This window comes from Balaenoptera borealis (genome assembly GCF_965194805.1).
Source record: "Balaenoptera borealis genome assembly, chromosome: 8".
In the NCBI taxonomy this organism is placed as follows: domain Eukaryota; kingdom Metazoa; phylum Chordata; class Mammalia; order Artiodactyla; family Balaenopteridae; genus Balaenoptera; species Balaenoptera borealis.
Window position 1 is genome coordinate 85963361 of NC_138865.1, and position 15764 is coordinate 85979124.

At 54.8% G+C, this 15764-nt stretch overlaps 1 protein-coding gene across 3 annotated transcripts in view; it reads right to left on the reverse strand.

Moving 5' to 3' along the window:
* The window catches only part of TLN1 (talin 1), a 31636-nt gene continuing 15872 nt past the window's right edge, over nt 1-15764 (reverse strand). For all 3 annotated transcript variants that reach the window (XM_082404474.1, XM_082404475.1, XM_082404473.1), the window contains 37 exons: nt 15618-15746; nt 15338-15454; nt 15121-15234; nt 14782-14916; nt 14490-14618; nt 14210-14312; nt 13864-14072; nt 13402-13521; nt 12999-13196; nt 12668-12807; nt 12389-12482; nt 12198-12287; nt 11961-12083; nt 10535-10678; nt 9886-10047; nt 9507-9647; nt 9232-9413; nt 8899-9031; nt 8580-8681; nt 8324-8494; nt 8089-8238; nt 7880-7981; nt 7681-7800; nt 6780-6926; nt 6443-6609; nt 6151-6334; nt 5935-6060; nt 5715-5831; nt 2888-3073; nt 2639-2746; nt 2020-2125; nt 1696-1820; nt 1468-1593; nt 1272-1334; nt 979-1161; nt 700-828; nt 1-570 (listed from right to left, as the gene is read on the reverse strand). In XM_082404474.1, the coding sequence (XP_082260600.1) occupies nt 445-570; nt 700-828; nt 979-1161; nt 1272-1334; nt 1468-1593; nt 1696-1820; nt 2020-2125; nt 2639-2746; nt 2888-3073; nt 5715-5831; nt 5935-6060; nt 6151-6334; nt 6443-6609; nt 6780-6926; nt 7681-7800; nt 7880-7981; nt 8089-8238; nt 8324-8494; nt 8580-8681; nt 8899-9031; nt 9232-9413; nt 9507-9647; nt 9886-10047; nt 10535-10678; nt 11961-12083; nt 12198-12287; nt 12389-12482; nt 12668-12807; nt 12999-13196; nt 13402-13521; nt 13864-14072; nt 14210-14312; nt 14490-14618; nt 14782-14916; nt 15121-15234; nt 15338-15454; nt 15618-15746 (5001 nt within the window). In that variant the 3' untranslated portion in view covers nt 1-444. The remainder of the gene's footprint in view (nt 571-699; nt 829-978; nt 1162-1271; nt 1335-1467; nt 1594-1695; nt 1821-2019; nt 2126-2638; nt 2747-2887; nt 3074-5714; nt 5832-5934; nt 6061-6150; nt 6335-6442; nt 6610-6779; nt 6927-7680; nt 7801-7879; nt 7982-8088; nt 8239-8323; nt 8495-8579; nt 8682-8898; nt 9032-9231; nt 9414-9506; nt 9648-9885; nt 10048-10534; nt 10679-11960; nt 12084-12197; nt 12288-12388; nt 12483-12667; nt 12808-12998; nt 13197-13401; nt 13522-13863; nt 14073-14209; nt 14313-14489; nt 14619-14781; nt 14917-15120; nt 15235-15337; nt 15455-15617; nt 15747-15764) is intronic.

Here is a 15764-nt window from a genome sequence, read left to right on the forward strand (position 1 = left end):
TGCAGGCAGAATCACCTTTATTGGAGCATGACCTGTTGGGGGCTTGCACCCTCACGGCCCCCACAGGTAGCTGTGGGTGGGGCTCGCCAGTATCAAAAAGGAGGAGAAGAGCGGAGGCTGTGGGGACTGGCTGGAAGCTGCTGGCGGGGTGCAGCGGGCTGGGGCCCTGGCAGGTTCAGAATGAGGTACAGCAGCGTTAATAATACTCTCGGAGCGTTAATACTCTGGGGAGGGGCAGGCACTTAGGGGGCCCTAGGGCATGAAGGCACTTGGATCCGGGAAGGGACAGGGGATGTGCAGTGGGACTGGGCAGGGCCAGGCCCGGGGTTTGGCAGGCACTTCGGGCAGTGCTGGGGTGGCAGGCTGGGCCCGATAGCCCAGAAGGCTTTGGTGGTGGCAGGCACAGTCTCTGGGCTAGGTCTGCGTCGAACAGAAGCGGCCGCCCTAGTGCTCATCTCGAAGCTCTGAAGGCAGGAACTTGTACTGCTGTTGCCGGATCTGTGCCAGCTTCTTCCGCGCCTCTTCCAGCTCTCGTTCCTTCCGAAGCATCTCTTCCTGGGCGGCAATGATCTGAGGGATGGAGATCAGGGACTCGGGTCAGTGCGTGTGTGCGTTAGGGTTTAGGGTAGTTGGGACCGGCACGGGCACTGGGACCGCCCTGCTGACAGTGTCCCTCAGAGTGTCTGGGACAGAGCTTACCTGGGCAATGCCCCCGACCATCTTCTCCTTCACCACCACTGTCTCGTTCTCCTGCTCTTCAAAGGCTGCAGCCTTCTGTGCCGCCTTCACCAGGTTATCCGAGGCTCGTTTCACTGCATTGCCGGCAGCCTGGGTAGAGAGAAGGCAGCATGAGTTGAGAACTCAGGTAGGGTCCCAGCTGAGAGAGTCCCTCAACTCCCTCACAGAAAGCATGCCTTGGGGGTGACAGTTTAAAGCAGCACAGCTCAAGGTACAATGGGATGGGTCAAGGTTCCTCACCTGAAGCCGTTTCATTGCCTCAGAGTCCTGGTCAGCCTTGACCTTGCAGGCCACGAGGAGCTGGGCTGTGGAGGCAGCGACCTGCTTGGCTGATGAGATGAGCTTCTCCTGGCTGGCGTGGCCTTGGACAGCTGCATTGGCTGCCTCACACAGATTGTTGGTGGCTGCAGCCACCATCCGCGCCTGAAACAGGGAGATTAGATTACAATATGCCTCTTGCCCTGGTCCATCCCCTCTCCAGCCTTCTCAGGTCTCTGAAGCTCAGAGGGATGTAGGGGGAGTTATACACTCACGGCAGAAATGAGGCCCTGGGACCACTGCCCATCATCCAGTGCATTGGCTGGAATGGCGCCCACCTGTGGAGGAAGGCGGGAGCCTGCTTAGACCTGTGCTCTCCGCAGGTCCTAAGAGCCCCCCGGCTACAATGCAGGCAGGTGTGGACGGCAAAGCTGCTGCTGTCCCCTTTCTGCTGGCTATCCGAGTCCTTACCTTCCCTTGGGCCACCAGTTCCCTCTGGGCAGCGGATGCAGCCTTCACCAGGGCACTGGTGGCTGCTGCGATGGACTTGGCAGCTTCCAGTATCTGCTCCTCGAAGTTCAAGGACTCGTCCGCCTCCTGCAAAGAACAGACGAAGGTTGCAGAGAGAGATGCAAAGTAAGAGGGGGCTGAAGGTGCAGATGTTCTGAGGGTAGGGAAGAGGGAGGGAGCAGGACTGACTTTGGGTTTGGCCCGGGGCTTCAGCTGCTCCAGCTTTTTGGCTGCAGCCTCAATGGCAGCCGCAGCTCCCAGGAGCTCATTCTCAGCAATGACTGTGGGGTCCTCTGGGTCCACCCATTCTGTTCCTGGTGGGACAAAGTGGGAAAGGAAGAGGCTAAGGCAGAGCAGGGAGGTCAGGAGCACTGGGCAGCACGGTTACTAGCACCGGGGCCTTGGCATCTGTGAGGACCACGGGCAGAGGCCAGCTCCGAGCAGACTACCGGAAGTAGAGGTCTCCCCGGGACAAGGGTCTCCCTTCCCTCCCTGCCCCTGGTCGCCCCTCACCCTTCATGGCCTCAGCAGCCTGGATGAGCTCAGTGACTGAACCAGCCACACGCTTTGAGTGCCCCGTCAACTGCTGCTTCAGTTCTGGGCTGGGCTTCTGCAAGGTCTGGGGAAGATGGGGGCAGGGAACATCAGATCTTAGCTTCTACCTTGACCTTTGAAAAAGGGCAGATCAAAACCCTCCCCACCCCGCCCCCATTCCTAGACCGCTCCACACCACAGCCTCAAACACCACACAGCCTATCCAGGTGGACTCCAGGCATCACACGGCACACGTGGTGAAGACAGTGGGGCTGTGTGTCACTCACCGGCTGACAAGGAACAAGGAGAATGATGAAATGAGAAGAAAGAAGAGATGATGAGGTAGAGGAGGAGAAGGTCAGGTGGGGAGAGAGGAGAAAACAAAAAGAGGAAGAGGTGAGTGGGAGAACCAAAGATGCTAAGACTGATGGGGCCCCAGTGGAAAGGAGACTTGGAAATAAGAACAGATTTGGGGAAGAGATGGTAGGGTTGGGGGGGAGATTGGAACAAAAAATTAGAGAGCGGGGTCTGAGGCCTGTGGGAAGGGAACTGTGTGTTCAGGGAGGCTGGTGTGAGGAGCAGACAACTCCCGCCTTACCAGCAGCACGTGGTCCAGCAGTTCCAGGTAGCCATTGGCACATTCCCGGCCATAGTGCAGGGCTCGAAGCCGCACATCAGGGGCCACTTCTGGGTGGTAGGCTGCTTCCTATACCACCGGGTAATATGTTAGCTTTAGGATCCTTTGGGAGCTCCCAGTCCCCCAAGTCCCTACAGTTTCTCCCTACCATGTTCTGCCCTAAAGCTGCCTCACTGCCTCAAACTTCTGCCTCACCACCAGGATGTCTACCTTGCAAGCCCGAAGCATATCTGCGATTGCACGGCGACTTAGATTGGCTGTGGCAATGACATCCTCCTGGCGACAGGAGTTCCCAGCGGCAACAGCCTTGGCTGTTGCCATGGTGATACCCTTGGTCATGCGGATGAAATCTTCTGGGGTAGAGGTCTTGGCAGGTGGCTCTGGGGAACAGAAGACCTGTTGGGGGTAGAACAAGAAGAAAAATTCCACAGTGAGTGAGGCTGTAAGATAGCGCAGCAGTCATGTGATTGGTTTATTCATCCATGTGTTCACTCAACAAGCATTCACTGAATATTTATCATAGGTCAAGTGCTTGGAGACTTTCACACATTCACAGCTAATATAATAGAAGGCAGCTGGTCGTCATTTCTGACTGAAGTGATCAGGGACAATTTATCTGTTTGAAATTAAAGAAGTACCTCTGAGCTGGGTTTTCATTCATAAACTAAAGAGAAGCCTTGACAGGGTGAGTGGTGAAGGTGGGCAAGGAGCTGGGTCTTAAGAAATATAGATAACAGGAGGGCATTTTAGGTAAGTGGTAGAGCATGAATAACCAGGACGTCAAGTGGGAGAGTATCAAGGAATGTTCTAGAATACACGGATGGAGGAGAAAAGATTGTTGGGGTCTTGAATATCAGAATAAGGAAGTTAGAATTTCACATAATATGTAAAAGTCATAAAAATATTTTGATGTATGTGTTCATCCAACAAATTACTAAAGATCAGCTAGGTGGCAGATTCTGTGTGAGGTGCTAGGAATGCAATGGGGGATAAGGTAGACAAGGTCCTTGTTCTCGTGGAGCTTACATTCTGGTTTTGGATACAGATTATACATAGGTAAACGAGCAGAGAAACTAGACTGTGAAGGAAAAAAAGAGGGTGCTGTGATGAGAAAGAAAAAAGGAAGTCCTTTTTCAGAAAGGTGGTCAGGGAAGGCCTCAGAAGGAGGGGATGTTTAAGCTGAAGCCTAAAGGAGTAGAAGGAACCAGATGTTCAAAAAGCTGGAAGAGAGCAAGAGCAAGGGCCTGCAGTGGGTGGAGCTGAGAATGCAGGGGCCCTGGGGCCTGGGAGGCGATGGTAAGGAGAGTGGATTTTACCACAGATGCCAGGGCAGTCACTAAAGGGTTGTAAGCACTGAAGTGACGTAACCTGATATATATTTTTAAAAGATTATTCTGGGAATTCCCTGGCGGTCCAGTGGTTAGGACTTGGCGCTTCCACTGCCGTGGCCCCAGGTTCAATCCCTGGTCGGGGAACTAAGATCCCACAAGCTGCACGGCACAGCCTAAAAAGAAAAAAAGATTATTCTGGCTACCGTGTAGAGAGGATGGACTGGAGGGGGTGAGTGGAGTGGGGAAGCAGGGAGATTAGACAGATGCTATCACATCAACACAGCTAAGGACCGATGATGGTTTGGACAAGGTGGTGGTAGCAGAGACGGGGCAAAGGGAAAATGAGATCTATCTGGAGGGAGCACTAAAAGAACTGCTGATGGGCTCAGATGTAGGGAACGAGAGAAAGATGTTAAAGCTGGGTTTCTGTCTTTAGGAAATGAGTTACTAAGAGGTGCCATTTACTGATATGGGAAAGATGAGGGAATGATCAGGTTTGGGAAGCAGAAAGTTAGGAATTTCAATTTAGCCATCTCTAAGGAGAGGTGAAAACAGAAGATGAGAAAGACGAATTTAGAAGTTAGAAAGATGAGGGACTTCCATGGTGGTCCAGTGGTTAAGAATCCGCCTTACAACGCAGGGGACGCGGGTTCGATCCCTGGTCAGGAAACTAAGATCCCACATGCTGTGGGGCAACTAAACCCGCGCGCCACAACTTACAGAGAGCCCATGTGCTCTAGAGCCCGCAACGAAAGATCCCGCATGCCTCAACTAAGACCCAACGCAGCCAAATAAATAGATAAATATTAAAAAAAAAAAAAAAAAAAGCTTAGAAAGATGAGTAGGAAAGATGAAAGTGATAGAGACTGAAGGCAGGGACACCAGGTAGAAAACTGGCACAGCAGTCAAAGTGAGGGAGAACGCTGCCAGTGGGCCTGGAGAGGAGGGATGAAAGGAAAAGAGAACAGAGGAGGGTGGCTGGCAGGACCTGGCGATGGCCTGGATATGGTGAGTAAGGCAGTGAAGTCAAAGATGACTGAGAGGGAACCTTCAGGACCGGGAGGCTGTTACCATCATTAGTGGGAAGCAGCACGTCAGGAAGAACAGCTGGTTGGGAGGCACTGCATCTCGGTGCTGATGTCAAACAGGCAGTTGAAAATAACTAAACTCAGAATTGGAATTCAACTTGTTAGAGAATGATAAAGAGAGTGGTTAAACTTGCCAAAGAAGAGGATAGAGTAAGAGGGCAATGTGTGCAGTTCTGGGAAGGCCTCTACGTTTACTAGGTTGAAGGTGATTCAATGACGACTATAGAAGAGATGTGGGAGGCAAGAGAAAAGCCAGTGTCAAGAAGGCCAAAGGAAGAAAGGCTTTCAAAGAGAGGCTTGCTAAGGGAGTCAACTGCTTTGGAAATGTCTGAAGAAGATGAAGGCCAAGAAGCGGCCACTGCATGTGGCAACTAAGAGGCCACTGGTGACCAGAGAAAGTGGGGGGATGAAAGGGAGGTGTCAAATGCTAGGGCGGAAATAGGTGAGGAAGGGGAAGACACGAGTGCAGCTCGTGTAAGAAGTCTGGCAACGAGCAGGAGACTGTGTATCTACGTGTGTGTGTGTGTGTGTGTGTGTGTGTGTGTGTGGCGCAAGTTCACAATCTATCACGACCCTGCTCTCCGACCCAAGTCCCCGATGCCCCAGACTTGCACTCACTGCCAGTTCCTGCCGTATGTGCTCAGTGGTTGCCTCCAAGGCCCGTGTGCCTTTGGTGGCCTCATCCTCCACAGCTTTCACAGTCTTAAGCAGTGATGTCACATTGGTCACCATCACCTGGGGGCATCAGAGGAGGGAGGGAAGGAGGGATCATTTTAAGGAACAGGAGGAAGCACAATGATCCGCTCCCTCCCCAGAAGCAGCTCTCATTTCCTCCGACCTTGGCAGAGTTCTTGAGCTGCCACACGGCAGGGTCATCCCCAACTTTGCCAGCTGCAGCCTTTGTTGCACTGATGAGGTCTCCCAGGGCCTTGGCCACATCTTTCACTGCGTTGATCAGCACCACCTGTGTGGGAGAGCAGAGGCTCTGGTCTGTGGGAAGAAAAGGGGGAACAGGAAGTGGTTCTGGCCAGAATTAGGGGTGTGAGTTGGATACCTGGGTCTCTGGGTCCTCGGCTCCCAGGCTGGCTGCACCCAGCTTGACCACATCGGCGAGGCGGGTGATGGTGGCCACAGAGGACTGGGCAGCCTGTGCCAACTTCTCCTGGCTCCCAGCTGCATTCTGCACCAGGACCTTGGTGTCCTCCACCAGCACCTTTGCAGTCTTCAGAATGCCCTCTCTGGGGGAGGGTCCGGCCTAGTCAGCTCTTCTCAGGCCTCCCCCGGCCCCTCCAGCCTCTGTGGCCCAAACCCCACCCTGCCTCCATGAGGCCCAGTGCCCTCCTCACCGGTGGTCAGCGAAAGTTTCAGCGCCCTCTCGATTGAGTGTGCCAGCGGTAGCGAACATGATGGTGGTGTCGAGGTCAGCAATGATGCCGGACACAGCACTGGCTGCCGTGATGCAGGCCTGGGTGCCACGATTCCCGGCCTGGAGCGCAGCCAGCACGTGGGAGACCTGGGGGAGGAGAGTCATGTGGCGACTGCGGCCGGCGCCCCGTGAAAGGGAAAGGTCACCGGTGTCTGAGAGAAGGGACAGAGGAGAGGGCTGGGAAGGCTGGAGGAGGACGGGAAAGGCTGCAGGGCTGGGGAGCCTGGCCCTCAGTCCGTGGGCATGAGCTCGGTCACCTTCTCAGAGACTCTCCGGGCACACTCTATGAGCTCCTTCTTGGTGTAGGCGTCACTGGGGCTGCACTGCAGGGCGCCTGCCTTGGTGACCAGAGCAGCACAGCCGTGTCCCAGTTCCTGAACCCGGTGCTTGATGTGGGCACCTATCTGTGAGCACATGAAAAAAGGAGATGGATTTTACGAGAGGCGCTCAGCTACGTCCAGTGCGCTCAGAGGAGTCACTAAGGACCTAAGAAACCATGCACTGCAGACTGAGGTAGTGAGAAAAGCGCCTAGCACAGGCTTGTCCTGTGTCATAGCTTTTAGTCAGGAGGTCACCTCCCACACATGGAAAATACTGGCTTGTGGGCACCAGCTGTGAGGACCTTGTTAAGCACAGTGAGGAGGAGGGGAGAAGCACTTCATGCTGGGGTATCTGAATCAGAGGCCATGGCTTACAATTTGGCCTGTGTGCGGTTGTGGAGGGGTTTGGGGTTGGGGATTAGGTGTGTCATGCTAAGATCCAATTACTTGCTTTCTTGGAAAGCCAGGAGCTTAGGGAAGGAAGCGCTTCAGGGCTTTACAACACGGAAGAACTAGGAAGGGAATACAGGCTTGCAGCACAGCAGAAAAGCAGCCACAGGCCCAGAGGAGGGTCAGCAGAGAAACAGCGGCAGACCAGGAAAGCTCTAGATCCTGGGCTGTCTCCTTTATGTCTGTGACCAAAGGCTTTGATGCTGTCCCTATGCAGAGCCCTGATCACTCTTTCGTGGAGTGGCCCTGAGGAGGAGTTCCCCTTCCTATGAAAGATCAGAGGGGGCGAGGGTGGGACAGCCCCAGAGGCTGACATGATGGGACAAGGGGCATGCCTCTGGGGTTTTCTGTGAGGCGCTGGGGAAGGTCACAACTGCCTCCACGTTACCTCTTCATTTTCAGCAGCCACAGCTGCAGGCTTGGCCTGTGAGGCCAGACGGCCATAGTCACTGGTCAGCTGGTTAGCGAGAGGGCCCAGCTCCTCAGGGCTGGTGTTTGACTTCGTTACCTGGAGACAGTGGAAGAAGTGAAGTTATGTCCAAACTCAACTTTCCAAGAGCAGTCCTCTTATTCTCTCCCAAACTCACCATCTCCTGAACGGTGACAGCAATGGCCTTGGCTGTCCGCACCATAGTTGTCTGGTAATCCACGAAGGAACCTTCTGGTTCACCCATTGGTCCTTCATCTAGCTAAGGGGAGAGAATGGGGGAAGGGGAAAGATTGTTGGTCTCTGCCACTGGGCTCAGGGACCCTGGTCCACAGTAGGCTCTGTCCATGGGCACCCCAAGACTCCAACCTGGTTGATGGCCTGGGTGATGGAGTCCACCATGCCGCCAACAACCCCGGCAGCACTGGCTGCCTCGTTGAGGGTGGCTGTCAGGTCCTCCACGGCCTCTGTCATCATCTGTACAGCCTCCTCCAGGGCTTCCTGGGTGTGAGCTGCTTGCTGTGGGGCAGAGTGAGTGAGCTGGGGCCCAGCTGTTCCTGCTTCTCTTACTATAGAAGCAGCCTCTCAACCCGGCCCTCAGTACCTTGGGGTTACCGCCAGCCTCCTTGGCCGTGTACAGCAACTGCAGGGCAGACTCAGCCAAGGTTTTGGTCTGGTCCAGGAGTGCCATCTGCTGAGGGTGACTCAGGGTCTTGGAGGCAGCACCCACTGCAGCCAAGGTGAGTGGCTCAAAGTACTGGGCCATCTGGGACACCTGAGGCAGGGGATTGGAATGGGTCAGCCGGGCCAGGTACCCTTGTTTACCCTATCCCGGTCTCCCCACGTGTCTCCCCAGGTACCTTGTGTCCCAGCTGGGAGGCTTCCGCCCGGGCAGCACTGGCCAGTGGCTCAATAAGATGGGAGATCTCCTGCACTGCAGTGAGCATCTGGGTATGCAAGGCCTGGGGAGGAAGCGAACTTTAGCTCTGACTGTGACCTGCAAAGGGACCCTCTAGTTGCACAGGACCCCACTCTTCCTTCCACATCCAACTAACTAACCCCCTTGGCATGTTCCATACCCTCGATGTTTCTATGAAGCCCATTCCCAGATCCCCCACCTTCCTCAAGCCTGCCATAGCTCCTCCCAGACACCTTTCATAGAACCCCCTTCCCCCTTACCTCTTGAGAGATTCCCTCACGGGGAGCAAGCTGCTGGCTGATTGCGGCAAGGGAAGCCTGGTCTAGGTCCCGCAGACAGCTGTTCAGAGCTGCAATGGCCGCCTCACACTCCAGTTGCCCTGGAGCCTTGTCCCTGCAGACACATCACAGGCTCCAACACCAAGAACGTCCCTTTAACATAAGGCTAGCCTGCCTTTCCCTGTATCCCCCAAATCTTGGACAACAGGTGTCCTCCAACACCATCCCATCTCATTGCATGTAAGTGCCCACCCCTCCATTCTGTCACAACGTATATCCCCCAGTCACACCGGTTCTCCAGCCCGCCCCCTGTACCTCATGCTTGTAATGAGCTTCTTGATGGAGTCTGAGACAGTACGGGAGTGGCCAGCCAGCACCGACCAGCGCGGGGGGTCCCGGGGGTTGACTGCCAGGGCCCGGGCTGTCTGGATTAGGCCCCCAGCACTCTCCAACATTGTCTTGGCAGAGATCACAATGGGCTCCATGGCAGCCCGGCCCTGGGGAGAGGGGAAGCAGGGAGGTGAATCTCAAGACTCCTGGGAAGATGAGGCAGCAGACGGCCCATCCGTTCTGCCTTCACCCGGCCTCACCTCGGGGCTGATCTGGGCGGGAACGCTGGAGAACTCAGGGTTGGACGCAAAGGCACTCAGATTGTCCACAGCCTCCAGCAGCGGGGCCGTTGCTGCTCGGCACTGTGCACGGTTCTCCTCTGTGAAGGCCCCGTCCAGCGCCTGGAGAGGGAGTGATGGGGAGGCCCTCAGGACGGACTGCAGACAAAGGCGGTGCAGCCCAGGTCTCCCTCCTGAGCTTAAAGGGTGTGGGGAGAGGCTGGTGATGACCAGCGTGGATAGGAAAGGCCTTGGGCTCAGGCAGGTGGGATTTGGTAGAAAGCCTCAGGGAATGACAGGGGGTCAGGAGAGAGAAAACTGGATAGGTCAGGGAGAGGCTGAGAATTCAAACACCGGGAACCTTGATGGTCTTGACAAGATTGGCCGTGCTGTTGGCCACCTCCTTGGCCGACTGTACGAACTGGCGCTTGGCGGTAGGATTCGCAGTCCGGGCAGAAGCCAGGCGGCAACTGTTACACAGTGCAGACGTGTGTTTGGCCACAATGGTGGCTGCAGAGAGCACCTGAGGAGACAGAAACGTGCAAGAGCCACGATGAGGGCAGGAGGGAAGTGTCCACTCCAGGGAGCAGCCCCTTTAGCTCGGGGGATGTATAGCCATACCCTTGGAAGTCTAATTAGGAAAGACAAAGTCACCTGAAAAGTCCAGATCTGGGAGACAGAGAGATACCCAAAGATGAGCATGAGCAGGGTGTGGGGGAAAGGAAGATGAAAAGCCGACACACTAATGGAGAAATAGTAACAGGCTCTGTAGGAGAGTGAGCTCAAACATCCATAAAGAGGTGGTGAACTTGGCAGTAACTGAAGGAACAATGAGAAGCACGGCCGGAGAAGACAATGACCCAGAGATGCTGTGGGTGGGAGGTCAGAGCTGGGGCCCCAAGCTCTCCTTCCCCACGTGTCCTGCATCTCCTTCTCCCCCCAGGGGCTGGTCTGTCCTGGCTCAGCAGCCTTTCCCAGGCTTGTCCGTGGTGCCTGTCCCTTTGACTTACCTGGGCCTGGGTGCAGCCAGGCTCTCCCAAACTCTGACAGGCCATCTGAATTGCCTGGTTTGCTCGGGCAAACTGCGTGGGCTCCACCAGCCCTTGCTGTCCAGCTTGGCTATTGGGGTCAGAGACGCCAACCAGATATGCAGCCTGGGGAGAGAGAAGAGGTGAGGTGAGGAATAAGGAATATTCCTTAGGTGGGACTCGAATAGCGATAGTGGGGACAAAGGGGAGCAGGGGTAAGTTTAGTGGCCAGGGTTCTATGTGAGTGGAGGTATTAGCTACAGTTACACTATAAGAGGGAAAAAAACCTCTCCTGTTTTGTTAAATTTGTTCAAACATTTCAGAAGATTAAAAAAGTACACAAAAAAAGGAAAGACACACAATAAGGTTTTTATTAAAATTCTATGTGTATGTGTTTGTATGCTGGGTCTTAAGGTGAAAAGTACTGCTTACTGTAAGTGGCAGTAAAAAAAAGTTTGAAAGCCACATACACACACACACAAAACCTCTTTTAGAGATAGTTGTAAAACTACAGAGGGTGTTAGGCTAATTAACACTTACGATACCTCCAAGCTTCAGAGATTTGGAAAGAGGGAAGGGATGGGTGTAATGGTTGCCAAAATCTGTTTCTGCTTGGAAGACCATCATAAGGTTTGATTCTTACTTCACCCAACACATGGTAGCTTTGCTTTTTCCTCTTCATGCTTTTCCAGAAATAAGTCAAACCATATACAGCAGGCCACCCAACAGAACAGGACACAGGGAGGTAGGGAGATTGAAGGAGCAGGATGATAGGCCTTCAGGGAAACAGTCTGAGATGATGAGCTCTCAAGCCAGTTTGTTTTAAGGATTTATATATGAAAGCAAAATACTCTGAGCTAATAGGTTGTTTTACACTTCATAATGCAGAAAAGGCAAAGTTAAGTGGTGACGCAAGTAACTGGAAATTTAGTCCCTGGTACTATTCTAATAAAGTAACAATTATGTGGGGACTTTCCAGGTGGTCCAGCGGTTAAGACTTCCACTGCAGGAAGCCCAGGTTCGATCCCTGGTCAGGGAACTAAGATCCCACATGCCCTGCGGCACACCCCCCTGCTCCGCGCCCCCCCCCCGAAGTAATAATTATGTGAAAATAATTTGCATATGCTAATCAGCATATACCAAGAAAGCTGGGTCTGGAAACAGCCCAATGATTGGACAGTGTAACCATAACTCAAAGCACCAGGGCTCAGGAGTGACAGTGATCAGAATTGCTGGTGTTCTATGATTGCTGACAAATATCTCTACTTTAGGAGGGGGAAAGATCCCCAGTTTCCATACAGTTGGCTTTGCAAGCATAACTTTTTGACTTATCTGCAAGTGTGTCAGGCTGCGAGGAGGTGGGGTAGGGAAAGCAGGGGCATTCCAGGGACCATCTCAGGAGAATAACCTGTGCAGCTGCCTCGGTGAAGCCGCAGAGGGCCTTGGAGGCTGTGGCAATGGCCTCCCCAAACTCTGGCAGGTTTCCGTTCTTGGCATTTTGGGAGATGCCAGTCATGGCCTCACCCAGTACCTGAGGAACAGAGTGTGTCAGGAGAGTCAGAGCCTGTCCTCAGAGGGATAGAGCAGCCCCCGGTTAGTTCCATCTTCCTGTCCTCTGCCCTCCTGGGTTCCTGGGTGCACTTACCTTTGAGTTTTCCATGACACTGTCCAGGCAGCCAAAGTAGGACATGTCATTGATGGGCTGGACCGGGTTCTCTAGGAGTTCCCGGACCGTCTGTAGAGGGGGAGGGTGAAGTGAGATCCAAGACGCCCCCTCACCCTCCAACCAAGAACCCTTTCCTCAACCTCAACCCCATTTAGCCTGACAGAGCCCACCTCCAATTCCCGCAGGGCATTGTCACACTCCTTCTGGCCTGGCGCCTGCTGGGTGCACATGGTGATGAGCTGGTTGATGCTGTCCGTCACTGCCCTGCGAGGAAGAGAAAGGCAAGTGAATGGGTGCAAAGGTCATCATTTCTGCATCCTGTACGTGGAGGAAGTCTCTAGCCATTTCTCTTTTGCCTGGAACAACTCCTAAGCCAGGGACTTCTCATGAGATGTCCCCTCCCCAGTCTCTTCAACATTCTAGGGCTGGGCTTCCCAGCTCCTACATACCGGGCAGCTGCAGCCAGCTGACTCTTGAGGTTGGGGGCTGCAGGGTCTGTGGACAGGGCTTTGGCGGCCAGAAGAAGTTTGCTTGAAGACATGGAGATGCCCTTCAAGTTGGACACAACCTGGGCGCGGTCCTCCTGGCTCTGTTGAAGGCAAGAAGGTCAACACATTGTCCAGTCCTTTCTTATCTGTCTCTAAAAGGGATCTTCTGTCCCAGACACTCAAGTACTGCTAGAGACTGGGGAGGGGAGTGAGCCAGGAGCAGGTGAGGACTCCGTGGTCACAGAGATGCCTCTGTTCTAACCCTTGAACAGGACCCAGTGCCTCTTCGTACCGGAGCCTGGCCTGCCATCTCCACACCAGCTTCCAGGAAGGTGCTGAAGTCCTGTCCGAATCGACCTGAGGCTCGAGCCAGGTCCTGAGGGGTTCCCCGAGAGGCCTGCACCAGTTCTGTGGCTGCCTGATTTAGCCCAGCAGCGGCTTCATTCAGCCGGCTCTGAGCTTCTTGAAAAGTCCCGGTGCTGGGGGGAAGCTGCAGGGTCAGAGACAAAATCAGGTGCAAGAATGGGAAATGACATGAGGGAGAGTCTGGTAAAGGAGCGCTGAGAGGTGGGCACAGAGCCTGGGGGCAATGAAAAGGGATACATCTGGGGAGTCAGGGTCAAGGAGAGGTCCAGAGGTAGAAGCTTGGAGTCCTTCATCCTCCCTGTGTTCCCCCCACACCCCTGTCCTCCTACCGAGTCACTCAGGAGTCGCTTGCTGGCATCTCCCACTGCTCTCAGGGCATTGTCCACATCTCGCTGACCAGGCAGGCAGCTGACGCAGCGGTTCAGGGCCTGGGTCACTGCTTTAGCCACCTGAGGTGGGAAAGGAGACGGGTTGCCAAAATGGAAACAACTGGGAGATCCCCTCCTCCACCCATGGGAGACTCTGAAAGTGAAAGCAGAAAGGGGGTGTTTTAGCTGAACAGACTAGGGTATCACGTTAGGATATCAACTGATGGTGACCAAACTTCCCCAAATGTGGCTTTCAGCTAGGCCCCTGCCTCAGTCTAGCTAAGACACTTCTACTAAGACTGAGAAGGAAGGGAGGAATCCAGAGAGGAGCTGCGGTGTCGATGAGACTCTTCCCCCGTCAGGGTAGGCCTTCTGATGGGATCTGGGGGAGAGGGAGGGAGTGGCCCTGTCCCAATACCTGACCTGCGCAAGCCGCTGCTGGCTCTCAGGGTCCCCTGGATGGCCAGCTGCCTTCTTCGCCTCCTCGATGAGGCTGCTGGCCTTGTCCAGTACATCACTGGCTGTGTCAAGCACAATGGCTTGCACCGCAGGATCTGATGTCAGGGCAGCTACGCCCCTGGCGGCTTGGGCCAGTGACCGCAGCCCACCTGCCACATCCCGAGCTGCGATACCTGGGGAAACAAGGAGAGAGAAAGGAGGGGAAAAGGCACCTTCACTGCCAGGCCCTGATGCCAGTGGCTTCCTCCATCCAACTCCCATTCCCCTATCCTCCTCACCACATGCCCCATTCCCAGTCCTGTCCACGTACCTGCGTAATTCTCATTGCCCTGGGCAACCTCCCCCAGCAGCTGGGCGATGGCGGAGCTCACTGCTTTGGTGCTGTTGCCCAGGTCCTGGGCACACTTCTCCATCTAGGGATGAAGGGGGAAATTCAGGGGATCAGGTGCAGGAGGAACGGGGAAGAGGGAACCTGAGAAGCTATTCAGGGACAGCTGGCAGTTTGAGTGAAGGTTCTGGGCAGCTCTGGGGCACGGGTGAGAAGGAAGACCTCAGGGTTTGAGTAAGAATGAGGTCTTTCGAATACCTACCGTCTCCCCAGGTAAGGGCTTAAGCTTGCCATCTCGAGCTGCTGCCTTCACTTCCTGCAGATCTCTCTCTAGATTCTGTACCACACTCAGAGCAGAATCCATCTCCAGAGGCCCACATGCTTCCTGAGCCTACAAAGATACAGGGGGCGGGGGGGTTGAGGTGTAGGAGGTACACTGTGTCTCCCTCACACCTCAGGTCACACAATTACCCATTTTAGGATATTCTGAACAGATTCTCCATTATCCTAGGACTCCCCCCCTCATCTTCCAAAAAGAGAGCCAGCTCCTATACCTTCTGGGCAGCGGTACGGAGTTCAGCCAGTGCGGTGCCAAGGTTTTTAGCACACTGACTCAGCTGCATGGCCGATGCCTGGTCCTGAACTGTTGGCACTGAGGCCTTCGCGGCTGCCACCATCTTCCCACCTGGCTGTTGGGGAACAGGTGGGCAGATGAAGTGTACCATACGCCCTCTGGGCTTGGGTACAGGGACTGATGATGGTCAGGATGTGGTGAGCACTGGGGCTCAGTACTGGGAGAGAGGCTATTGGCAGAGATTGAAATTGATTAAATATAAGGCCTTATTGAGGAGTGGGAAGGGTCTGGTCTGAGTGGTGAGCGGAAGGTGCCTTGCCTGCAGGAAGCTCTGGCTGGCAGCGATGAGGGCTAGCTGCGCACTGGGACTGTCAGGCTGGGCTTGGCTCCCTCGGACGCCCTGCACCAGCAGTGGAATCTGCTCTGCCACAGCCTGCAGGTGAAAATGTCATCAGAGTCACCTCTCCGCAAGCTGGGGGAAAAGTCCCCCTTCTCCCACGCCTCCTCCCGCCCCCAGGCGCTTCCTGGCGTCTCACCTTGCAGCTCTGCATCAGCTGTGGCTGGGGGCCGGCAGAGGCCTTGGGGGTGGAGGCTGCATGTTGGGCCGCAGCGATGGTCTGTGTAGCTGAGGCTGCAGCCTGCTTGGCTGCGTGCTTTAAGGACAGAATAGTGAGGACGAGGCCCAGACATTCCTATACCCTGTCCCTGGCTTACCCTGCCCGTGCTATCCCCCCAAGGAAACATCAGCGTCCCCGCACATCCCTCCCAGTTTCACTCCTCCCACAGCACCTACACTGGCTTGGTTCCCAGCCTCACCTCCAGGCGCTGCACCAGCTTTTTCTTGATGGCGTTCTGTGCGGCTGCGTTGGTCGCCATGCGGAGACCCTCAGCTGCCTCCCGCAGCCGCTGCTGCTGCTCCTCACTGTCAGGGTGGGCGGCTGCCCCCTGAGAAGTGGCCAGGGG